The 26,468-nt window shown below is 46.3% G+C and overlaps 1 protein-coding gene across 1 annotated transcript in view; it reads left to right on the top strand.

Moving 5' to 3' along the window:
• Nucleotides 1–25,582, top strand: part of eapp (e2f-associated phosphoprotein) — a 30,332-nt gene extending 4,750 nt beyond the window's left edge. The window contains exons 2-6 of the mRNA XM_072514509.1: nt 2,134–2,312; nt 9,511–9,615; nt 19,940–20,060; nt 21,271–21,384; nt 25,151–25,582. Coding sequence (XP_072370610.1) covers nt 2,134–2,312; nt 9,511–9,615; nt 19,940–20,060; nt 21,271–21,384; nt 25,151–25,427 — 796 coding nt within the window. The 3' untranslated portion in view covers nt 25,428–25,582. The remainder of the gene's footprint in view (nt 1–2,133; nt 2,313–9,510; nt 9,616–19,939; nt 20,061–21,270; nt 21,385–25,150) is intronic.
• Nucleotides 25,583–26,468: the final 886 nt, after the last annotated feature.

The raw sequence follows: 26,468 nt of genomic DNA, 5'->3' as shown, positions 1-26,468 counted from the left end.
GTGGAGAATGAATGGGTCAATCAAGAAGACCGGGTGTTCGCCCATTTAAAGAGTTTAAAGACAGACGTCGTTTTTATGTAGGAGACTCACCTGAGGGCTAAAGACGAAACTAAATTGAGGAGAAGATGGGCGAGACCAGTGTTCCAATCAGGGTTGAATTCTAAGACGAGGGGGCTGGCGATGCTTATTAACAAGAAGGTGGTGGTTTTGACGAGAAACACAATGAGGGATCCGGAGGTGGTGGGTTGATGGTCTTGGTGAATGTTCATAGCCCCCAATTGAGATGGTGGTGATTTAGTGAAGAAGCTGCTGATGAAGATTCCAGACTTGTGTACGCATTAGTTGATTATGGGGGGGTGGGAGGGAGGACGATTCGAACACAGTGCTTGACCCTATGGTGGACCGGTCATGTTCCAAGTCCCTGAAGGTATCTGGGGTGGCAAAGGATCTGTTGGGGTTCATGGAACGGATGGGGATTGTGGTCCTGTGGCAGTTTGGGCATCCAAGGCCGAGGGAGTTCTTTTTTGAGCACATACAGCGGGTTAACTCCCATATCGATTTTTTTGTTATGGATGGATGTTGCTGGCGGGGTAGTGGGATCAGATATTTGGCGATTGTTGTGTCGGATTATGCGCCACACCTCGTGGATCTGTGTGTGGAGAAGGGGGGATCCCAGCGACCGCAGTGTAGGTTGGATGTAGGTTTGTTAGCGGATAAGGAGACGTGTGAAAAGATTGGGGCGGCTGATGGCACCTATGTCAAGCTTAACAAAAATAAGGAGGTCTCGCCTTTCGTGTTGTTGAATGCGGTAATCAGGGGGGAGCTGATATTAATTAAGGCACATAGGGTGAAGGTGGAAAGGCTGAGGCTGGTGGATGCCGTTCCAACAGTGGATAGGCAGTACTCGGCGTCCCCTGAAGAGGGGTTGTTGAAGGAGAGGAAGAAGCTCCATATGGAATTTGAACTTATGTCGACGGGGAAGGCGGTAGGGCAGTTGCACCAGATCAGGGGGGCATTTTAAGGGGTAGAAGGCCAGTAGGCTGCTCGCATACCAGCTGAGGCAGCAGGCGGCGGAGAGTATTGTACAGATAAAGGACTCTGGGGGCTGGATGGTCACTGAGCCAAGGAAGGTGTTTAGGGTGTTTTGAAGCCTTCTATCAGGGCCAGCAGTTTCTGTCAAATATTAGGAGATTGTTGAATATGGTGATGAAGGAAAGTGTGGTAATAACATCCATGGACGCGGAGAAGGCGTTTGATCAGGTTGAATGGAAGTATCTTTTCGAAGTACTCAGGTGATTTAGTCTTGGTCTGGGGTTTATTGGCTGGATTAGGTTGTTGTTCAGGGCCCTCACAGAAAGTGTGCATACAAACACTATTCGTTCGGGGTATTTTAGCTTGCGCTGTTGGAGTTGCTCAACATCGTGACCCAGCCAACTGAGCTAACCGACCTCCCGCTACCATTTCAAAGGATATTGGCAGTAAATACCTGGGACACCACCACCTGCAGGTTCCTCTCCAAGCCACTCACCGTCCTGACTTGGAAATATATCGCAGTTGCTTCATTGTCACTGTAGCAAAATCCTGGAACTCCCTCTCTAACAGCACAGTGGGTGTACCTACATCACTTGGACTGCAGCAATTCAAGAAGGCAGCTCACGACTACCTTCTGAAGGGCAATTAGGGATGGGCAATAAATGTTTAAATATTATCAAATTAGAGCAGTGGCTCCAGTAGCAATCCCTGTTCCCCAGGATATTTCCTCCTAGTCTGAAATACAACCATTCACCACTACTTTCTTAGGCAATTTTGTATCCATGCTGCCACTGCCTGTTTAACTGCTTGAACTTTAATTTTGCTAGCACATCAAAATAGAGTTATGGAGTTGGTTATTATGGGATATCAATAAATTAAGATTATTTTGGCAAATATATTTGGACTTGAGATTTAGTTCTGGCACCAGTCAATTTTGGCATGTCTTAACTTTCCTCATGGTCATTCTTTGACCAATTGCCAATTCTGAGACATTTCCAGATACGATCGAATATTTGTGTGGGGCCGTGGAGTGTAATTGATCCTCACAGATAGGACAGTAAACTTGGTGGTAAGCTCTGAATATATTTTTGCTTCTCCCAGCTCTGAAGATGAGTTGGACATTCTCCTTCATGGCACACCTGAACGCAAACGCAAACTGATCAAGGAGTACTTAACGGGAGAAAGCGAGTCCAGCGATGATGAATTTGAGAAGGAGATGGCAGCAGAACTGGATTCCACCATGAAGATTATTGAGAATAGTTGGGCTTTATCAGCTGAAGGTGTGTTGAAGGGTTTTCAATGCTTCTGTAAATTATACAACGGTAATACAAATACCTTTGCTCATTCCATTGTCTCTAGTTTTGCTCTCTGTTGTAAATTGCGATGGTTGTTTTCTTCAGTATTTAAGTAGGTTTCTGGGTGAGCAATGCACTTCCCAGTTCACGTTAATGGGACACAAATGCTGTGTCTCTCTGGTGTTCTGAATTCTCAACTCGGTTTTTCATGAATACACACACTGAAATAAAACTGCCCCAAACCTCACATTGAAATGAAATGAAATGAAAATCGCTTATTGTCACAAGTAGGCTTCAATGAAGTTACTGTGAAAAGCCCCTAGTCGCCACATTCCGGCGCCTGTTCGGGGAGGCTGTTACGGGAATTGAACCATGCTGCTGGCCTGCCTTGGTCTGTTTTCAAAGCCAGATTGCAAGTGAATTAACAATCTCATCCACAGAGACAGTTAATGTGGAACATTTTTTAAATAACTTAATCGGGCTGGTGCACAGTAGACAGTGTACATACAAACATGAGTATGGTGCAGGAATAGGCCCTTTGAGCCTGCTCCACCATTCAATAAGATCATGCTGGTCTGACTAACATCCTGGCTACTGCTGATAACCTTTCATCCTCTTCTTTATCAAGAATCTTATCAACCTTGAAAGCATTCAAAGCCTCTGCTGCCTTTTGAGGAAGGGAGTTTCAAAGACTTGCCACCTTCTTGGAGAAAAGATTTCCCCACATCTCTGTCTTACAGGTTGACCCCTTACATTGACCCCTAGTTCTAGATTCTCCCACAAAAGGAAAGATTCTCCCCACATCTACCCTGTCAAGACCCCTCAGAATCTTAAATGTTTGGATCAAATCATCTCTCACTCTTCTCAACTCCATTGGATACAAGCCTCGCCTGTCCAATTCTTTCTCTGAACATGGCCTGCTCATTCCTGGTATTAGTCTAGTAAACCTTCTCTGAACTCCTAATGCATTTCCATCCTTCCTTAAATAAGGAAACCAAGACTGTACACAATACTCAAGATGTGGCTTTACCAATTTCCTGTACATATCCTGCCTACTTTTGTATGCAATTCCCCTCACAATAAGCAATAACATTCTAATTACTTGCTGTATCTGTATACCAGCCTTTTGTGATTCATGCACTAGGACACCCAGATCCCTCTGCACCTTAGACCTCTCACCATTTAGATAATATGTTTCTCTGCCAAAATAGACTATTTCTAATTTCCCCACATTATACTCCATTTACAAGATATTTGCCCACTCATTTAATCTACCGATGTCTTCTTGAATCTACCTATGTCTTCTTGTAGCCTCCTTATAGCCTCTTCACAACTTACTTTCTTACCTATTTTTGTATCATCAACGAATTTAGCAACCATTCCTTTGGTCCCTTTATCCAAACCATTTATATAAATTGTAAACAGTTGAGGCCCAGCACTGATCTCTGTGGCACACCACCCATTACATCCTGCCAACCAGAAAAATACCCATTTATGCCTACTCTATTTCCTGTTGGCTTGCCAATCCCTATCCATGCCACTGCGTTATGCCCTATACCATAAGCTTTCATTTTCTGCAATAACGTTTAATGTGGCACTTTTTAATCAGATGCCTTCTGGAAATATAAGTACAGTCACCCACTGGTTCTCTTTTCCCGGCGGCATGGTAGCTCCTGGGTCCCAGGTTCAGTTCCCGGCTTGGGTCACTGTGTGTGGAGTCTGTACGTTCTCCCTGTGTCTCCGGTTTCCTCCCACAAGTCCCAAAAGACGTGCTGTTAGGACATTTGGACATTCTCACTACAATGAAGTTCCTGTGAAAAGCCCCTGGTCTGAATTCTCCCTCTGTGTACCTGAACAGGCGCCGGAATGTGGCGACCAGGGGCTTTTCACAGGAACTTCATTGTAGTGTTAATGTAAGCCTACTTGTGACAATAAAGATAAATTATTATTTTAACCACAGAGCATAGAAGCAGGAGTAGGTGATTCGGCCCTTCTACTTCATTTCAGCTCGCTCTGCGTTCATGCCATCATAATTACCTTTATTTTCATTTACAATATTAGTCTTGGAACCATGCTTCTCTCCCTCAAACTGTATGTAAAATTCAGTCATATGATGATCACTGCTAATTGGGCATCTTGACTTCCGGTGTCGGCCATGAGCTGAGTGGTCATACGAAAAGTGGCTCTCTCCTAGGAACCTCTGATTAGATATTCTAACCCTGCGAAATGGGCACCAAAAGTACAAAATGTTCCCCCGCTTAACCTCCCATCCACCACGTAATCTACCAGGATGTCGACAAATCCGAAATCAAGTCGCAAAAGCAGTAAGAGCAGGTGGCGGAAAACCTCAACCTCAGAACAGGGAGTCCCGCGTTGTGGCCCACAACTGAGCTGGCAGACCCAGCGGGGTTGCCAACGTAAGCAAATTTGGAGAAGCTGATGGAGATCATCACAATGGAGCTCCAGAAACACAGAGGGGCGGTGAAAGAGCACCATGTGGTAATGGTGCGGTCAGCAATCGAGGCTGTGTTGGGCCCCCATAAAAGAGGCAACGGAAAGCAGATCTGAGACTGGGGGCCCAAGAGGCAATGATGTGGGAAGTAGAAAAGGCAGCCACAGATTAGGGAGAGCAGATTGTCTCGCTCAAAGCCGAGGTGACGAGGTTGGTCATGACCCAGAAGGCGCTGAAAGGAAAGATAGGTGACCAAGCTGGCAGAACCTGCATGTCGCAGGCTACCGGAGGGCACAGAGGAGAGGTACCCGAAAGAGTTTGTGGCAGCAATGCCTGGAAAGCTAGTCGGGGAGGAGGGCTTCACAAAGCTCCCAGAGATTTTTTGATAAATACATTAATAGGATGGGAATAGAGGGATAAGGACCCAGGAAGTGTAGAAGATTGTAGTTTAGTCGGGCAGCATGGTCGGCACGGGCTTGGAGGGCCGAAGGGCCTGTTCCTGTGCTGTACTTTTCTTTGTTCTTTGTAGGTAGACCAAGCTCACAGGTCACTCCGACAGAGACCCAAGTCGGGGAGGGGGGCTACCACCACGGGCAATGATAGTGAGGCTCCACAGGTTCCAGGATAAAGAACGGATCCTGAGGCGGGAGAAGAACACGCATTCATGGGAAGGACACACCATCCTTTTGCACCAGGATATTGGGGCGGATCGGGCAGAATTTAAAGGGGCCAAACTGCACTGTTTAAGAGCAAGGTGCAGTTGTACCCGGCCAGACTATGCGCAGTAGCACTGGCTCCACACCTGCGGGAGATGTTCAATGACTCGCGGTCGAGGGGGGCTCCTGCTGCCCGCGCTGGTACAGGCCTCAATCTCACTGATCCCCAAAAAAGACAAAAGACCCGATAAAGTGTGCATCACACGTACCCATCTCACTCCTGAACACTGGCGCCAAAGCTCTGGCGAGGCGACTGGACAGCCACTTGGCAGAAATGATCGTGGAGGATCAGACCAGATTTGTTAAGGGCAGACAGCTGGAGATACCTCATGGAGGTGCTTGAACGGTTTGGGTTTGGGCCAGTGTTTACCTCGTGGGTGAAACGACTGAACGGTGCTGCCCTGGCGAGCGTACGGGTAAACACCACCAGCCCTGAATATTTCCGGCTGTACGGAGGCACAAGACAGCTGTCACCGCTGCTATTTGCACTGGCAATTGAACCACTGGCCATTCGCTCTTGGATCAGCAAAGGGATGGACAGGCATTCAGAGAGGAGGCAGGGAGCACAGTCTCACTCAATGTGGATGACCTGCTCCACGTGGCAACCTCCTGGCCAGCAAAGGCAAGATAACGAAACTCCTGAGGGAGTTCAGAACTTTCTTGGGATATAAATTGAAATGGGCAAGAGCAAAATCTTCCTGGTGAAGCTCCTGAGAGCGAGGAACAGAGCTGGGGGACGCTACCATTCAAACTGGCCCAAACCAAGTTCAGGTACCTGGAGATCCAGATAACCCATGACTGGACGTGGTTCTGTAAAGGGAACCTGCTCTGCCTGATGGAGGAGGTTGAGAGGAACTTACAGAGATCGGACTCGCTCCACTCTCCGTGGCGCGAAGAATGCAGACGGTAAAAATGAAAGTGCTGCCAAGCTTCCTCTTCCAATTCAGTTCACTCCCGATCTTCATACTCAAATCCTTCTTCATCAGAAAGACATAGAACATACAGTGCAGAAGGAGGCCATTCGGCCCATCGAGTCTGCACCGACCCACTTAAGCCCTCACTTTCACCCTATCCCCAATAACCCCTCCTAACCTTTTTGGACACTAAGGGCAATTTAGCATGGCCAATCCACCTAACCTGCACATCTTTGGACTGTGGGAGGAAACCGGAGCACCCGGAGGAAACCCACGCAGACACGGGGAGAACGTGCAGACTCCGCACAGACTGTAACCCAGCGGGGAATTGAACCTGGGACCCTGGCACTGTGAAGCCACAGAAAAACAATCTTGCAAAGAGGGTGGTACATGGGAGGCCTGGCCCTGCCGAACCTCCTATTCTACCACTGGACAACAAACACAGAGAGGGTGCGGGATTGGTTGGGAGAGCCGAAGGCGGAGTGGGTGCAGATGGAGGAGGTCCTCCGGGCACAGACCACCGCCTCACTCGCAGCTCCCCCAACCATGTGGGGGTAGCCACATTAAGGATCTAGAATCAGTTAAGACACCATTTCAAACTCAGAGGCATGTCTGTTGGGGCCTCCATCTGCAGGAACCATAAATTAATTCCGGCAAAAATAGACACCTCCTTCAAAATGTGGAGAGGACAGAGGGGGACTGATGATGAGGGACCTGTATGTGAACGGTAGAGTAGTGACCCTGGGGGAGCTAACAGAAGCCCCAGCACCCGAAAAGGAACGAGCTTCGGTACTTGCAGTTGTGAGACGTCCTCCTCCAGGATATCGCGACATTTCGCCTGATACTCGGACACACCCTACTGGACAGACGGTGAGCACCGGACTTACTAGGGGGAGATAAATGTGGCAGCATATATGGACAACTATTAGAAAAGGTAAGGGCTAGCACTGCTGCCTCACGGCACCGAGGTCCCAGGTTCGATCCCGGCCCTGGGTCACTGACTGTGTGGAGTTTGCACATTCTCCCTGTGTTTGCATGGGTTTTGCCCCCACAACCCAAAGATGTGCAGAGTAGGTGATTGGCCACACTAAATTGCCCCTTAATTGGAAAAAAATTAATTGGGTACTCTAAATTTATTAAAGAAAAGAAATGCATGGAAGCAAAATGGGTTCAGAAGATTAAGCCATCTATTTAAACGAACGGCAGTTAATGCAATGTAAATAGTATTTTGTTTTACTCATTATTTTGTTCCTTGATTGTTTTTCTTTTTGTTTTTCCATTGTTCTCTGTATTTGCTTGACAACACTAATGTAAACTTCAACCACTTGCATAGCCAAGAGATGTAAATTATTTATAACCTCAATTAGATGGGAAGACGTAACTGTATAATGGAACAATATGAAGCAAAGATTCACATATCATAAATGAAAAACTCAAATAAAAACATTTTTTTTAAACTTGGGACACCTTAACTCTGAGGTCATTTATTAATCCTGTCTCATTGCACAACATTCGGCTGAGCATATCCTAATCTCTTGTTGGCTCCAGAATGTGGTATTTTAAGAAACTTTCCCCAAAACATTCTTATGAAATCCTTATCCAAGCTACATTTGCACATCTGATGTTTCCAGTCTTATATGAAGATTAAAAACTCCCATGATTACCATCGTACCTTTCTGGTAGGCTCCCATTATCTCTTCCTTTAAACTCTGTTCTACTGTGTAGTTACAATTAGGGAACCTGTATACCACTCCCCATGTAACTTTTTGCCTTTATAATTTCTCATCTCAACCCATACTTGCTGCCACATCCTGGTTTCCTGACTTTAGATAATTCCCTTCAAATGCACTAATACCATAATTAATTAACAGAGCCACCCCTCCACCTTATCCTCACTTCCTGTCCTTTCTAAAAGTCACATACCCTTCAATATTCAGGATGCAATTCTATGTCATCCTGCAGCCATTTCTCTGTAATGACTGTCCAATTGTACTCATTTATTTCTATCTGTGTTGTCAGTTCATCTGTTTTGTTTTGAAAGCTACATAGCTTTAGTTTTGTGCCTTTATTATTTTTCCGCACACATGAGTGCGGCCTCAACCGGGACCTGGGATTCATGTCGCATTACATTCATCCCCCACCATCCGGCCTGCTAAATCCTACCAACTGCCCTGGCTTGACACAATTCACACCTCTTTAACCTGGGGTTACCCCATCTCTGGATCTGTAAAGATTTAATCACCTGCTAATGCTCGCATTCCAAGCATTGTTTGGCATCTTTGAATTTGTCTATATATGTGTTTCTGGAACATACCTCTTCATTCACCTGAGGAAGGAGCAGTGCTCCGAAAGCTAGTGACATGGAAACAAACCTGTTGGACTTTAACCTGGTGTTGTAAGACTTCTTACTGTGCTCACCCCAGTCCAACGCCGGCATCTCCACATCATTTATTATTTTTGTAATCTCTAGCCTTGACTTCTGCTTTACTCTTAGAATTTTTGAATTAGATAGTTTCTATCCCTTCCTGTCAGGTTTGTCGTTGCCCATATTAGCACCTTTCTCTCTTGCTTTGTCTCTACTCTTTGGTTTACCACTTTAATAGTCGTGGAGGGGTCTGGAAAGGAGAGTCAAAATAAGGTTTATTTCCAAAGGAAAGTATTTACAAGAAACAGTTCCAGCCTCTGTCAGGACTACTCTGCAGCTCGTCGCCTATCGGAGTCCGCTTTAATGGCTCTGTATCTAACCCAATGATGTACCTGCCTTGGGAGTGTTTGATAGGGACAGATAAGAGGGAGCTTTGCTCTGTATCTAGCACAGTGTCATACATGCACTGCAAGTGTTTGATGGAGATGGTGTAGAGGGATTATTCCTTTGTATTTAACTCTTATGCTGTACTTGTCCTGGGAGTGTTTGGTGGGGACGATGTAGAGGAAGCTTTACTTTGTATTTAATCCTCTGGTGTACTTGATACGGTGTATTTGATGTTGAAAGGAGTTTTATTCCTTACCAAACGTCCATGTCTTGATAAGTCTAATTGTCACACATGAGCAATTTTATCAAATGCATTGATTGCTCTGATCTTTCATCTTCATCTTGTCAGGTGCTTCCTCAAGTATTGAAAGCAGTCATACCCGAGCTGTTCCTGGGCCACAGTACTATGATGAAATCTACTTCGACTCAGACTCTGAGGCTGAAGATGAACAGAGTAAGTCTTCACTTATTCACCCCACTTACAAGTCTTCAGCAAAGAGAGTAAACTTGCAGGAAACATAAAAACTGACTAAAAGTTTCTATAGGTATGTGAAGAGAAAAAGATTGGTGAAGACAATTGTAGGTCCCTTACAGTCAGAAACAGGGGAATGTATAATAGGGGACAAAGACATGGATGAACAACAAATACATACTTTGGCTGTATATTCACAAACAAAATACCAGAAATGTTGGGAAATGCAGGATTTAGTGAGAGGGAGGAACTGAAGGTCGATATTAGTAGAGAAATGGTGTTGGGGAAATTGATGGGAATGAAAGCTGACAAATCGACAGGGCCTGATAATCTACATCCCAGAGTACTTAAGGAAGTGGCTGTAGAACCCTAAAATCTACAGTGCGGGAGGCCATTCGGCCTATCAAGTCTGCACCGCCCCTAGGAAAGAGCACCCTATTTAAACCCACTCTATCCCAGTAACCCCACTTCATCTTTTGGACACTAAGGGGCAATTTAGCATGGCCATGCCTCCTAACCTGCACATCTTTGGACTGTGGGAGGAAACCGGAGCACCCGGAGGAAACACATGCAGACAAGGGGAGAAAGTGCCGAGTCCACACAGACAGTCACCCGAGGCCAGAATTGAACCCAAGACCCTGGAGCTGTGAGGTAGCAGTGCTGGTATTCTGGGTGGCACGGTGGTGCAGTGGTTAGCACTGCTGCCTCATGGCACCGAGGACCCGATTCAATCCCGGCCCGGGATCACTGTTCATGTGGAGTCTGCACATTCCCCCTGTGTCTGTGCGGGTCTTACCCCCACAACCCAAAGATGTACAGAGTAGGGGTGAATTGGCCATGCTAAATTGCACCTTAATTGGAAAAAAAGAATTTGGTACCCCAAGTTTTTTAAAAGATCTTCCAGGATTCTATAGACTAGAACCGGTCCTGCAGATTGAAAGGTAGCTAATGTAACTAAGTCTATTATTTAAAAATGAGGTAGAGAGAAAGCAGGGAATTATAGACCAGTAAACCTGACGTTGGTAGTGGGGAAGATTCTCGAATCGGTTATCAAAATGTTATCGCAGAGCACTTAGAAAACAGTGGCAGGATCAGACAGAGTCAGCATGGATTTATGAAAGGGAAATCATGCTTGACAAATCTACTGGGTATATTCAACGATGTAACAAGTAGAGTTGATGAGGGGGGGGGAGCCAGTCGATAGGGTATATTTGGACTTTCAGAAGGCTTTTGACAAAGTCCCACATAAGAGATTAGTGCGTAAAAGTAAAGCGCATGGAATTAGGGATAGGGTATTGAGATGGATCGAAAACTGATTGGCAGACAGGGAACAAAGGAAGAATTAACGGGTCTTTTTCAAATTGGCAGGCAGTGACTAGTGGGGTACCACAGGGGTCGTGCTAGCACTCCAGATATCCACAATATATATTAATGATTTAGAGGAGGGAACAAAATGTAATAACTCCAAATTTGCAGATGCAACCAAGTTGGGTGGGAGGGTGAGCTGTGAAGAGGAAGCAGAGATCCTTCAGTGTGACTTGAGTGAGTGGGCAAATGAATAGCAGGTGCAGTATAATTTGGGTAAATGCAAGGTTATCCACTTCAGTAGCAAAAATAAGGCGGCAGTCTATTACCTGAATGGCCATAAATTAGGAGAGGGGAATTTTGCAACAAGATTTCGGTATCCTCGTATACCAGTCGCTGAAGATAAGCATGTAGGTATGGCAGGCAGTAAAGAAGGCAAATTGCATGCTAGCCTTCACTGCGAGAGGATTCGAGTACAGGAGCAGAGATGTCTTGCCGCAATTCTACCGGGCCTCGATGAGGCCACACCTGGAATATTGTGTGCAGTTTTGGTCTCCTTGTCTGAGGAAGGATGTTCTTGCTCTAGAAGGAGTGCAACGGAGGTTTACCAGACTGATTCCTGGGATGGCTGGACTGTCATATGAAGGGAGATTGAATTGGTTAGGATTGTATTCGCTGGAGTTCAGAAGAATGAGGGGAATCTCATAGAAACCTATGAAATTCTTAACCAGACTAGACAGGGTAGATGCAGGAAGGATGTTCCCGATTGTGGGTGTGTCCAGAATCAGGGTTCTGGGGAATGTGGGATTAGGCTACTGAGTTGGATGACCAGCCATGATCATAATGAATGACTTAGTGAGCACTTGTGTAGAAGTATCTTCTAGAAATGACCTGCCCCATCGATCTCCATAGTGTGAGCATTTTATTTACTTGTTCTTGGGGTGTTCAATCGTTGGTTAGACGAGCATTTATTGACTACCCCTAATTGCCTTTGAGGAAGTGGTGGTGAGCTGTCTTCTAGAATCACTGCAGCCTTTGTGATGTAGGTGCACCCATAGTGCTGTCAGGGAGAGAGTTTCAGAATTTTTTTTAACAAACATTTTATTGAGGTATTTTTGGTATTACAGCAACAACAAATTAAACAACGTACATGAATCGATAAACATAGTGCAAAAGACGTCTCCTCCATTACAGGTCCCACCTTTATTAACCCCCTACTCTAAACTAAACTAACCCCCCCACCCCCCTTCTGCTGACGATTAATTTTCAGCAAAAAAGTCGACGAACGGTTGCCACCTCCGGGTGAACCCTAACAGTGACCCTCTCAAGGCGAACTATTTTCCCCAGACAGAGAAAGCTAGCCATGTCAGATAGCCAGGTCTCCGACTTTGGGGGCTTTGAGTCCCTCCATGCTAATAGTATCCGTCTCCGGGCTACAAGGGAAGCAAAGGCCAGAACGTATGCCTCTTTATCCTCCTGGATTCCCGGATATTCTGACACCCCGAAAATCGCCACCTCTGGACTCTGTGCCACCCTTGTTTTTGATGTGGAGATGCCGGCGTTGGACTGGGGTGAGCACAGTTCGATGTCACTAGCTTTCGGAGCGCTGCTCCTTCCTCAGGTGAATGAAGAGGTATGTTCCAGAAACATATATATAGACAAATTCAAAGATGCCAGACAATGCTTGGAATGATTAAATCTTTACAGATCCAGAGATGGGGTAACCCCAGGTTAAAGAGGTGTGAATTGTGGCAAGCCAGGACAGTTGGTAGGATTTCGCAGGCCAGATGGTGGGGGATGAATGTAATGCGACATGAATCCCAGGTCCCGGTTGAGGCCGCACTCATGTGTGCGGAACTTGGTTATAAGTTTCTGCTCGGCGATTCTGCATTGTCGCACGTCCTGAAGGCTGCCTTGGAGAACGCTTACCCGGAGATCAGAGGCTGAATGCCCTTGACTGCTGAAGTGTTCCCCGACTGGAAGGGAACATTCCTGCCTGGTGATTGTCGCGCGATATCCGTTCATTCGTTGTCGCAGCGTCTGCATGGTCTCACCAATGCACCATGCTTCGGGACATCCTTTCCTGCAGCGTATGAATTAGACAACGTTGGCCGAGTCGCACGAGTATGTACCGCGTACCTGGTGGGTGGTGTTCTCGCGTGTAATGGTGGTATCCATGTCGATGATCTGGCACGTCTTGTTTTTAACACCGTGGACATGACATCTGCAATCCCCTGCCAAAATCCCCAAAGCTTCGGACATGTGGACATGGTTCGCTGGTCCTCTCGCACACTTTGCACACTTGTCTTCCACCCCAAAGAACCTGCTCATCCGGGCTACTGCTATGTGAGCCTGATGAACGACCTTGAATTGTATCAGGCTGAGCCTGGCACATGTTGTGACTCTACTCAACGCGTCCGCCCAGAGACCATCCTCTATCTCTCCTCCTAACTCCTCTTCCCACTTGTGCTTCAGCTCCTCGGTCTGCATCTCCTCTGACCCCATAAGTTCCTTATAAATGTCAGAGATGCTCCCCTCTCCCACCCACCCTTTGGAAACTACCCTGTCCTGTATCCCCCTTGGTGGTAGGAGGGGGACGGTTGACACCTGTCTACATAGGAAGTCCCGCACTTGCAGGTACCTGAATTTGTTTCCCCTCTCCAACCCAAACTTCTCCTCCAGCGCCCTCATACTCGGAAAGTTCCCGTCTATAAACATATCCCCATCCTCTCAATCCCTTCTCTCTGCCATTTCCGGAACCCCCCATCCATACTTCCCGGGGCAAACCGGTGATTATTACAGATTGGGGACCAGACCGATGCTCCATCTGCTCCCACATGTCTCCTCCATTGCCCCCAGACTTTCAGGGCCGCCTCCACCACAGGGCTGATGGAGTACCGTGCAGGCGCGAACAGCAGAGGCGCAGTTACCAACGCCCCCAGACTGGTGCCCTTACATGAAGCCGCCTCCATACGCTCCCATGCCGACCCTCCCCCCACCACCCACTTCCTGATCATGGCTATATTCGCCGCCCAGTAATAGTTACTAAAATTTGGCAGCACCAACCTGCCCTCTCCCCAACTCCGCTCAAGCATTACCTTCCTTACTCGCGGGGTCTTGCCCACCCAAACAAAGCCAGTGATCACTTTGTTGACCCGTTTAAAAAAGGACCACGGAATAAAGATGGGGAGACACTGAAATACAAACAGGAATCACAGGAGGACCGTCATCTTCACCGTCTGCACCCTCCCAGCTAGTGACAACGGGAGCGCGTCCCACCTCCGAAAATCGTCCTTCATTGGGTCTACTAGTCGGGCCAGATTTAATTTATGCAGCCGGTCCCATTCCCGCGCCACTTGAATGCCTAGGTACCTAAAGCTTCCCCCCACTAATCTAAACGGTAGTTCCCCTAATTAACTCTCCGGTCCCCTCGCCTGGACCGCAAACATCTCAATTTTCCCCATATTTAGCTTATACCCCGAAAACCAGCCAAATTCCCCGAGAATCCTCATGATTTCTTCCATCCCCTCTATTGGGTCCAATACATACAGAAGCAGGTCGTCTGCATAAAGCAAAACTATGTGCTCCACCAGCCCCCCCCGCCCTTTGAGGTTCTCAGAGCAATTGCCAGCAGCTCTATAGCTAGCGCGAACCACAGTGGGAAGAGGGGGCATCCCTGTCTCGTCCCCCGGTGCAGTCTAAAGTAGTCCGATGTTGTCCTATTCGTCCATATGCTCACCACAGGAGCCTGATACAGCAGCAACCTGACCCAGTCAATAAAGCCCCGCCCAAATCCAAACCGTCCCAGTACCTCCCAGAGATATTCCCATTCCACCCGATCAAAAACCTTCTCTGCATCCATTGCGACCACTACCTCCACCTCCCTACCTTCCGGGGGCATCATGATCACGTTTAATAACCTTCTTAATATTGGCCACCAACTGCCTACCCTTAACAAACCCCGCCTGGTCCTCCACAATAACCTCTGGAAAACAATCCTCAATCCTCGAGGACAAAATTTTGGCCAGCAGTTTGGCATCCATATTCAACAGGGATATCAGCCTGTAGGATCCACACAGCTCCGGGTTCTTGTCCCGCTTCAGGATCAGCGAAATCATGGCCTGTGACATCGTCGGGGGCAGCACCCCTCTCTCCCTTGCCTCATTGAATGTCCTCATCAACAACGGTCCCAATATCCCAGAGAACCTTTTATAGAACTCCACTGGGTACCCGTCTGGCCCCGGGGCTTTACCCGACTGCATGGCCTTCAGACCCTCCCCCATCTCTTCCAACCCGATTGGGACCCCCAGCCCTTCTACCAGCTTCCCGTCCACCTTTGGGAAATTCATCCCCCCTAAGAAGTGCCTCATCCCCTTCGGCCCCGTTGGGGGTTCCGACTCATACAGCCTACTGTAAAAATCCCTAAATGCCTTATTCACCCCTGTTGAATCTCCAACCAGTTTCCCATCTCCGTCATTTACTTTCCCCATCTCCCTCACTGCCTCCCTCTTGCTAAGCTGCTGTGCAAGCATTCTGCTAGCCTTCTCTCCGTGCTCATAGATCACACCCCTCGCCTTTCTCAGCTGCTCCACCGCCCTCCCTGTGGTTAACAAGCCGAACTCCGCCTGCAGCCTCCGCCATTCCCTTCAAAGACCTGCCTCTGGGGTCACCGCATGCCTCCTAGCGATCTGTAGTATCTCCTTTACCAGTCGGTCCGTCTCTGCCCTGTCCACCTTCTCAATATGGGCCCCGATCGAGATCAGCCCCCTTACCACCGCCTTCAGTGCATCTGCTCCATGAACCCTTTTAGTTCTTTTGCCATTGCTTGCACCGTGCCAGTTTTTGAGCTTGACCCGTCCAATAACTGTATTGAAGTCCCCTCCCATGACCAACTTGTGCGAGTCCAGGTCTGGTATCTTCCCCAGCATCCTCTTTATAAACTCCACATCGTCCCAATTTGGCGCATACACATTTACTAATACCACCTGCACCCCCTCCAGTTTCCACTGACCATAATGTACCGACCCCCCCACATCGGCCCGTGCTCCGCGCCTCCACCAGCCCGCCCCCAGTCAGCCTCCGACCTCAACCTCCTCTCTGTCCCTTAGCACAAGTCCCTCCCTCGTCAGCAGAACATTCCCCCCCCCCCCCCAATAACAACACAATGTAACCCATAACCCATCCCCTATAATAAACCTAACGTATGCACACCCCCCACTACGCTTCCGTGAGCTAGCCTGCCCAGCTAGCTTGGTGGCCCCCATCCCTGGCGCCAAAAAGTCTCCCACCTATTGTTCCCTCTCCACCCCCTTTACCCCCCCCCCCCCCGCTCATACTTACATACTCCAATAACAAACAATCCCAACACAATTGCCCGACTGAAAAACAGGAAGAAAAAAAAACGCTAACAAAGGTCAAGTAAGAGATCCAAAACCTAAACAAGCCCACCTCCATCCCCCAGCAGTGCAAATGTAAACCTTAACTCACTCAGCTCTGCCACTGGTCCCAAATCAATACAGAAGGCATTACAGACAGCTTCCACAAAACGAAAAACGAGAATTTTTTTTTTTTTTTAAACCATGAACATTGCAGCAAAGTTCAAAAGTTCTCAGTCCACCACCAGTCCTTTCCTTTTCACGAAGTCCAGCGCATCCTCAAGCAACTCAAAATAAAAGTGCTGTTCCTCGTATGTGACCCAGAGACAGGCCTGATACAACAGCCCGAACTTCACCTTTTTCTTAAAAAGGATCGACCTGATCTGGTTGAAGCCTGCTCTTCTCCTGGCCACCTCCGCACTCAGATCCTGATAGATCCGCAGAATACTGTTCTCCCATTTACAGCTCCGTGTCTGCTTGGCCCATTGTAAAATACGCTCCTTATCCAAGTACCTGTGCAATCTTACCACCATTGGCCTCGGGGGCTCTGCCATTCTTGGCTTCCTCGCGAGTGCTCTGTGAGCTCTGTCCACCTCCAAGGGTCAGGAAAATGCCCCATCCCCCAGCAGCTTCTCAAACATGTCTGTTATGTATGCCCCAACGTCCGCTCCTGCCGGCCCCTCCGGGAGCCCCACGATTCTCAAGTTCTGCCGGTGGGACCTATTCTCTAGGTCCTCCACCTCCTCCAGGAGTTTCTTCTGCTGGTCTCTCAGCATCCCCACCTCCAACTCCACTGCAATTTGATGTTCCTTCTGCTCAGCCAGCGCCTTCTCTACCTTCTGGATCGCCCGATCTTGGGCATCCAATCTAAGCTCTAGCCGCTCAGTTGACTCCTTTATCGGGTCCAAGCAGTCCCGTTTCTGCTTAGCAAAGCCTTCCTGAATAACTTGCATCAGCTGCTCCGTTGACCGCTGGGTCGACAAGCCAGAGTTCCGGTCCTCCGCCATGCTTTCTCCCACTGCAGCTTCAGCCCAAGCCTTCTCGGTCTTTCTGTTTCTACCTTTACAAGCACTTCTAGTCCTCCTCTCCATGCACCGATGTGGGAATTCAGTACACAATTGCCTCTGTCATCAATTTTTCAATTCAAGTCCGGTAGCAAATTGGGGGGACAGGTCCAAAAGTCCAACCCGAGCGGGAGCCACAAAATGTGCGACTTACTCCTTCATAGCCGCCACCGGAAACGAGTTTTGGGATTTTGACCCAATGATGGGAAGAAATGGTGATACATTTCCGAGTCAGTACGGTGAGTGACTTGGCGGGGAACTTGTAGGTGGTGGTGTTCCCATGCATCTGCTGTCATTGTCCTTCGTGAGGTCACAGGTTTATAAGACCATAAGACATAGGAGCGGAAGTAAGGCCACTCGGCCCATCGAGTCCACTCCACCATTCAATCATGGCTGATTTCAACTCCATTTACCCGCTCTCTCTCCATAGCCCTTAATTTCTCGAGAAATCAAGAATTTATCAACTTCTGTCTTAAAGACACTCAACGTCCCGGCCTCCACCGCCCTCTGGCAATGAATTCCACAGACCCACCACTCTCTGACTGAAGAAATTTCTCCTCATCTCTGTTCTAAAGTGACTCCCTTTTATTCTAAGGCTGTGCCCCCGGGTCCTAGTCTCCCCTGCTAATGGAAACAACTTCCCTACATCCACCCTATCTAAGCCATTCATTATCTTGTAAGTTTCTATTAGATCTCCCCTCAACCTCCTAAACTCCAATGAGTATAATCCCAGGATCCTCAGACGTTCATCGTATGTTAGGCCTACCATTCCTGGGATCATCCGTGTGAATCTCCGCTGGACCCGCTCCAGTGCCAGTATGTCCTTCCTGAGGTGTGGAGCCCAAAATTGCTCACAGTATTCTAAATGGGGCTTAACTAATGCTTTATAAAGCTTCAGAAGTACATCCCTGCTTTTATATTCCAAGCCTCTTGAGATGAATGACAACATTGCATTTGCTTTCTTAATTACAGACTCATCCTGCAAGTTTACCTTTAGAGAATCCTGGACTAGGACTCCCAAGTCCCTTTGCACTTCAGCATTATGAATTTTGTCACCGTTTAGAAAATAGTCCACGCCTCTATTCTTTTTTCCAAAGTGCAAGACCTCACACTTGCCCACGTTGAATTACATCAGCCATTTCTTGGACCACTCTCCTAAACTGTCTAAATCTTTCTGCAGCCTCCCCACCTCTTCCTTACTACCTGCCCCTCCACCTATCTTTGTATCATCGGCAAACTTAGCCAGAATGCCCCCAGTCCCGTCATCTAGATCGTTAATATATAAAGAGAACAGCTGTGGCCCCAACACTGAACCCTGCGGGACACCACTCGTCACCGGTTGCCATTCCGAAAAAGAACCTTTTATCCCAACTCTCTGCCTTCTGCCTGACAGCCAATCGTCAATCCATGTTAGTACCTTGCCTCGAATACCATGGGCCCTTAATTTACTCAGCAGTCTCCCGTGAGGCAACTTATCAAAGGCCTTTTGGAAGGTGCCTCACGTAAAGTGCTGTCGAAGAAGCTTTGGTGCATTGCTACAATGCATCTCGTAAATGGTACACACAGCTGCTACTGTGCATCGGTAGTGGAGGGAATGGATGTTGAAAGTAGTGGACAGGGTGCTTTGCCCTGGATTCAACTCCCAAGCCTTTCCTCAAGCAGGAATTGTGTGCCTGAAGGGTTAGGTGAATCCAGCCAGAATAACCTACCTTCAGATTTTTTAGATAGTTTTGTAAGATTGTCAGTTTTAGTTGTCTGGCCTCAAAGTAAGTCTCTTTTCCTTGCAATTGCTGCTCCAGTAACATCTCACGGAAAATGTGCAACAGCGACCTCCTCAAAAATGCAAATTACAAATTTGGAGGGATCATAAAGTGTCCTGGAGCCACTACAGGCTGATAAACCACAAGCTCAGCCTTCAAAATGAAGCACTGATGGGCTGAATATTCCCCCTTGCCCAAGTGGCCTCTATAGGGTCGTAGCTTCTCACTTTCCATGTAGATAATACAGATTTGATAGTATAGTGGTGATTTACTCTGCTAATAATCCAAATCCACCACAGCAGTTTGAGAATTTGAAATCGAAATAATCTGAAAAGAAAAAGTGATTATGAACCTGTCGAACTGTTGTTTAAAAGAAAAACAGGTTCAGTGATGCCTTTGGGAGGGAAGCATGCCACCTTGCCCAACCTGGCCTACATCCGACACAAGTCCCCACTGCAATGGTGTAAACTCTAAACACCACCTGAAGTGGCCCAGTAAGCCACTAGGCTCTGTCGTATCAAACTGTTACAAAGATGATGCACCACAACATTCTTGAGGAGCTGAAGGTGGACAATAAGTCCATCAGCCTGGCCCGTGAGACCCACATCCTGTGAATAAATAAATACAAAAAATACACTTTCTACAGAGATTTCTACTGAAACTTCTGATCAACATAGTGTTATTTCTCTTATAAATTGCTTTGGAGCAATGGAAGCCCCCTAGCCTACCCTTGCCCTGAAATTAAAGAATGAATTTAATGACACTGGGACAACCCTACTAAATGTTGTCCTAATCCTTGCAGAAGAATGTGATTTAAAGAAGAAACGCAAGAAGAGGCAGAAGGTTCTGACAAATGATGAGCTGTTCTATGATCCGGATGAAGATGATCGTGATCAGGCCTGGGTTGACGGGCAGAGGAGAGGGTGAGTGAACGTTATGTATCTGCTTCAGACTGATGTAGGAAACTTTCTCCTGGGGAGGTGGCAGCTGATCTCTGTCAGCAAGACACTGGAGTTGGTTTTGATGCTTGCTGCTGATCTGATTTTCAGTACCTAAAGCCAAATATTGAGCTGTGAGGATTTATCAGACATCCCCTAGTTCTTAATTCAACTTTGGTGACAGTAGAACAATCCTCAGCATAAGCTTTTTGAGGAGATCTTTGGTGCCAGTTCAGAACGGTTTTGAAATACGTTTTGCACTATGTTTTAGAATTAAATGCTCCTATTCTGGATTTGGGTTGCCAGTTGGTTGCTTCTGTGGACGACTGATGGAAGGGGGCTCAGGAACTCTCTCCACTCTGCTTTCAAGTAGTTGTTTATTAAACAATGAAACACACAAGGAAATCAACTGGAAATACACTTAACTAACTCAATGGCTGCCGACAGAGTGCTGAGAACAATGGGGGATACTTGGGCAGTGACTAAAGTTGAAGATGAAAGCTAAAGAAACATGCAAGTAACTAGCACAGGGGTCCAAATCACAATGGCAAAGAAGACAAAACCTTGGGGAAATATCAGTTATGGTATACAGGAAATCATGATAATATGAAAATCAAGGAAATCCAGTAATTGGAGATTTGGAGTTGGGTAAATTTAGAGATACTGTCTACAACCATTACTTATATTTCTCATTGATTTTCTTGTATGTTTCATTGTTTAATAAACATTTATTTTGTTTAACACCATCACAAAGACGGCTGGGACATCCTTCTCTGGTTTTTACATCGTTCCTCTCATTATGCCAAATTGCAAATACAGTCAAGAAAGAATGTTTCGAGTTTTCCCTCCTGGGATTGGAATACTCTGGCTCTTAACAACAGTCTGCCCTTTTCTCCCAAATCATGTGGTATCACCAATGTATGGGGTAGGCTGCTCAATGACCGAGAATATCTGTAGTGGCACATGTTTTTGAAAGACCAGTATTCATGGAGGTGCTGGGTAACATGGAAAAGCAGAGGAATTTGGAGGTTCAAGACAGAATAAAAGCAGAATCACAAGAGGATCGTGCCATAAAGAAAACTAAAAAAATAAATTAAAACTTCCTAATAAGTAGAGAATATATAAGTTAGGATGTAATGGTGAATGTAATATAATACCTCAATAAGTCCTAACTCCCAACATTCTTCCTTTGCAGATATCGTGGGTTGAATAACCAGTCAAAGCAGTCCGAAACTGCACAAGCCCCAATCAGTGATGCTGTTCTGAACTGTCCCGCATGTATGACCACCTTGTGCCTGGATTGTCAGCGGTAAGAAGTGGCAATTTGCTCCTGTGCAGATGCCAGGCTGGGAACTAGTCACAATGCCCCAGGTTCAGTACCTGGTCAGCACTAAGTTTAGTATTTATGTTGGGGTACTCAAACTGGGCTAGAGAGGGAGGAAGTATCATGATCCTTGCTGTGGATTAGGATCCAGGAGTCCCTGCATGTTTGAGGATATCAGGTGATATTAGACTGAGATGACTATGATGTTCTTAACTATACCTTCCAACAGCCTCTGTCCTGGGTCACAAATGAGAAGCCAGAGCTGCAAACATAACATGTGAATCTGTTATCCGAACAAGAGTCAGCGCTTAAAGGAGGTTGGGCAGCGAAAGTGTGGATATCCTGTGAACGTTCAGTCAGCCATCATTCGAAGTGGCACAGTTGTTTGATTTATCTCGCTTGTGGTTAGCCCAAAGGCACCTAAACCAAAATCAAGTGGCATCCTTCATTTAAAAGAAACTCTTAAGGTAGAGTCATATAGACTTACAGCATGGAAAGAGACCCTTCGGCCCATCGCATCTGCACCGACTATCAGGCACCTATCAATTCTAATCCCATTTTCCAGCACTTGGTCCGTAGCCTTGTATGCAATGGGATTTCAAGCGCTCATCTAAATACATTTTTTTTTTAAGTTGTGAGGATTCCTGCCTCTATCACCCTTTCAGGCAGTGAGTTCCAGGTTCCAAACACCCTCTGGGTGAAAAAGCTTTTCCTCACATCTCCTCTAAACCTCCTGCCCATTACCTTAAACCTATGCCCCATGGTTATTGACCCCGCCACTAAGGGGATAGGTGCCTTCCTGTCCACCCGAATATGTCCCTCATAATTTTATACATGTCCCTCATAATTTTATCAAATTGTGTTGTTCTTGTAAGTAAAACACAGTGGCAGAGTTTAATTGTTTAAACTCTCTGGTATAGTTTTGTACTCACTTTCTTTTGAGCTTAGTCCGTGTGTGAAGTAAAGTATTGAGGAGGTAGAGAGGCACAGCAGTGTCTGACATTCTTGTGCAAAACGTAGTTTTGAAAGGTTTCTGTTGCTAATTGGATCCGGATAGTAAGGGAAGGGTATGTTAAATGTACCTGGTGCCTCACAAATAAAAGTCTACATTTGAAGAAAGAAAGACTTACATGACCTCTTGGGTCCCCTAAAGCAGGGTTTCCCAAACTAGGTTCTGCAGTTACATCCAGCGGTTCTTTGCTAGGCCAGGTTGATACATAAAATTTGAACAATACTGTGAAGCTGTTTAGTGGCCTATGAGTAACCAATGCACTGAGAAGCAAGCTTTTGATTGGACAAGCTGGAAACAGCGGGAAATTAATACCTCAAAGGTCCAGTCCCAGTTGAGAGCGGGGAAGAGAGCGGACGGCAGAGCTGAGAAGAGAACGAATGGCAGAGTGAGGTGGCCAGCAACCATGGGGCGAGTGAGGAAGTGGCCTTGGAGCGAGGGACAGAGAGATGTGTGAAAGAGAATGAGAGAGATGTGAATGAGAAAGAGAGGGACGTGAGTGTGTGTGTGGTGAATGAAAGAGAGGCGAGTATGTGTGAGAGAGGGGTGAGTGTGAGTTTTTTTAATTCATTCAAAGGATTTGGGCTCCACTGACTAGACCAGCATTTATTGTCCACTCCTTTTTTTAATAAGGGGAAATTTAGCGTGGCCAATCCACCTACCCTGCACATTTGGGTTGTGGGGGTGAGACCAACACAAACATGAGGAGAATGTGCAAACTCTACACGGACAGTGACGCGGGGCCGGGATCGAACCTGGGTCCCCAGCGGCGTGAGGCAACTGTGCTAACCACTGTGCCGCCGTGCCTCCCACGTTTATTGCCCGTCCCCAATTGCCTTTGAGAAGATGATGGTGGTGAACTGCCTTCTTGAACTGCTGCAGTCCATGTGGTGTAGATAGACCCACAGTGCTGTTAGGGAGGAAGTCCAGGGTTTTGACTGACAGTGAAGGAACAGCAACATATTTCCAAATTACGACGGTCTGTAGCTTGGAGCAGAACCTCCAAGTGGTGATGTTTCCCGGTTTCTGCACCTTTGTCCTTCTAGATGGTCGTGGGTTTGGAAAGGTGCTGTCAGAGGAACAGTGCAGTGCATCTTGTCAATGGTGCTCACTGCTGCCACTGAGTGTCTCATCCACAAATAATGTGTGTACCTGTGTTTGTGTGTGCCTGCGCCTCTGTGTGGTATGGGAATCTAGTTCTCCAGCAGCACTCCGATTGTTACATGAATTTGTGAGCAAAAATAGCAATATCACTTTTCACATTAGAAATGAAAAAAATAAGGTTGGACTCAACTATTTGTTGAATAAGAGAACTTTAAAATAAATGTATATATGTAAGAAATAGAAAATACTTTTATAAATTTGTTTTTATATATTTGTAACTATTTCACAAAAACAATCCATTCTTTGTATTTAACTCTTGAACATAATAAGAATGTTTATCCAGAGTTTCATCAGTACTCTTGGGAGGGAGAAAGGGTTCTGTGGCTGGAAAAGGTTGGGAAACCCTAAAGTGCTTCAAATTAAGAACATTTGAAGGAAAAACAGAAAATGCTTGAAATACTCAGCAGGTCTGACCGGCAGCATCTGTGGAGAGGGAAGTGGAGTTCATGGCCAGAATCCTGTTGGCAGTGTCCTGACAACGGAACTGGAAATGTCATGGTCAGTCCATGTACCAAACCTGTTGCCCTACCACCACCTAATCTCAGTACATCAGTGCCTCCTCCTGTGATCCAACAAGTTCCACATCAAAGAAAAGCAGCTTCACTGGAAGTCCATGAGGAAGACAACCTTGCCTGCTGCATGTCACATCTAACCAATTGTGAATCTGAAGGCACATGTTTCTTGTTTGCTGTAGAATTAATTGCAACAGTCCCATTTAATCTGATGAAATGTTTTTTTAATGAGCGTGACATATTAGTGTATTAAAAATAGTTCCTAGCGCTCATCATCAGTAAGCTCGATCCACCTTCAGTCCGCTACAGTCTAATTCCCGACTTTCATCCTGCCGTTGGAAAGCTGATTCTTTACAATTGACTGCACCCACTTGATGGTGGTGGTGGTGTGGGAAGAAATGGGATGGTCCATGATTGGGTGGGAGGTGTAAATGGAAAAAGCAGAATAATTACCAATAACTAAATAGCTGAGACACCAGCACTGATTCTCACAGCTTTCCAATAGTTCCGGCCTGTAAACTTGAAAGTGCCATGTTTATCCCTGTTTGCGTCCTGTTCTGTTATTAGTGTCTTACATTAGGCTTACATCACTGTAATGAAGTTACTGTGAAAAATCCTCTACCCATACTCATACATTACCCCCAGCCCCACTGTATTCTTGGCTTGTGTAATAACTTTCTGCACATCACTGTATTAAATGTCTTTAAAGTTGAGCAGTGGAGATAGACAAGCAGATTGGTGCAATATCTGATTGGCACTGCCCTTTTAAAACCTTTTCATGTTGCTATTTTTGTGCAACAGACAGGCTTCATCGGAAGTTCAGGCAGCCTCTACTGTATCAGTGACAGGAGATCCCAGATCTCTACCAGCTGCGAGGAGCTGAATGGCCTACTTTTATATTCCATGGCAAGATGGTATAAGTCTGATTGCTAGTATAATGTTTTGGGCTCTGCAAACTGGGTGGTGGTTGCACCAGGCCATTTAACACAGGCAGATATCAGACACGAGATAAATATTTTGCGCAGTAATGTTATATCCTTTGTATAATATTGTTCTCTCTTTTCAGGCATGAATTGTACAAAGAGCAGTACAGAGCTATGTTTGTGATGAATTGTATCATTAACAGAGGAGAAGTTCTCAAATACAAGGAGCCAGCAAACCGGAAGAGAAGGAACAGATACAAGAGAATGAAAGGGCCAACAGAATTGATTGCTTCACCACAAAATGGTGGGAAGGAAGAATTGTACCATCCAGTACGCTGTGCAGAGTGTTCAGTGGAAGTGGCTGTGTTTGACCAAGATGAAGTATATCATTTCTTTAATGTTCTTGCCAGCCACTGCTAACAAAAAAACTTGTCAAATTTAAGAGACACCCTAAGGTTTGCTTGTGACATTTTTCAAAATAACTTTCAAATTAACAATTGTCAGAATGGATGTGTCCAGGCTTTGGTCAAGTGGAGGAACAAACAAATAGATCAGTGTAGTGCCAACTGACCTGACACTAATCAGCAGTATTTGATAGCCTAACAGGCCAGTGGGTGACTGCCATATAGAGTAGATGGTTCCATCTATCACTCTTGGTCTGTGTTAAGGTGGTAAATTCACACGAGGACTGGACCAGCTCCTGTTTGTGCTAGCCTCTCAGTTACACCACTGCTGCTTGCTGCCCAGCCTGGCACGGAAAGAGCATTTATATTAAGGTACTCTTAACCTGAGCTTAACCTGATGTCAATCCAACCACTAAAGACCAAAAAGGAGGGAACAATTTAAAAGCATCATTGTTTGATCTAGAAATATTGACTGTGATCCTTGTACTCTTAAAAAGATGTTACTAAATAAATTGTTTTGCTGGTTAATGAATTCAATGCTGTTCATCTTCAGAAAAAATAGTCTAATCACTTTAATGGTTTGAGAAGGTAATGCGAAAAGTCTAGCAATGGAGCAGCCGGCCATAATTATTCCTTTCATAAGAACATCCCTGGATCTTCAGCTGTGCTTTAAACCCAGACATTTGTTGTCCTCTGAGGCCGACAAGTAGAGAATTGTGTTGCTTCAGTTACCAGAAAGTAAAGAACTAGGGTGATTGGAGGAGATTGTCATCCTGATGGACCCACCAACTCTTGCAAGTAGCTGGTTGGCTGAAAAAGCAGCCTAAACATGGGATACAGTTTCCAATAACTCTCCTCTCTCACCCCAAAGCCTCTGCCTAGGCCCCAGTAGAGGCTGTCTTACAGGCCGGATCTGGCCTACCAAGCCTGAGGATCAGTGAGCAGTGGGAGGTTGAGTAGCTTTTATTTCACTGTGAGCTCTCTGTCTTCGGTTGAGCTGTACATCCCCTAAAGGAGATATTACGGCACCAGACCATAGTTTAAATTAGGAAACCGG

The sequence above is a fragment of the Scyliorhinus torazame genome, chromosome 8, assembly GCF_047496885.1.
Source record: "Scyliorhinus torazame isolate Kashiwa2021f chromosome 8, sScyTor2.1, whole genome shotgun sequence".
In the NCBI taxonomy this organism is placed as follows: domain Eukaryota; kingdom Metazoa; phylum Chordata; class Chondrichthyes; order Carcharhiniformes; family Scyliorhinidae; genus Scyliorhinus; species Scyliorhinus torazame.
This window is presented reverse-complemented; position numbering and strand designations above follow the sequence as displayed.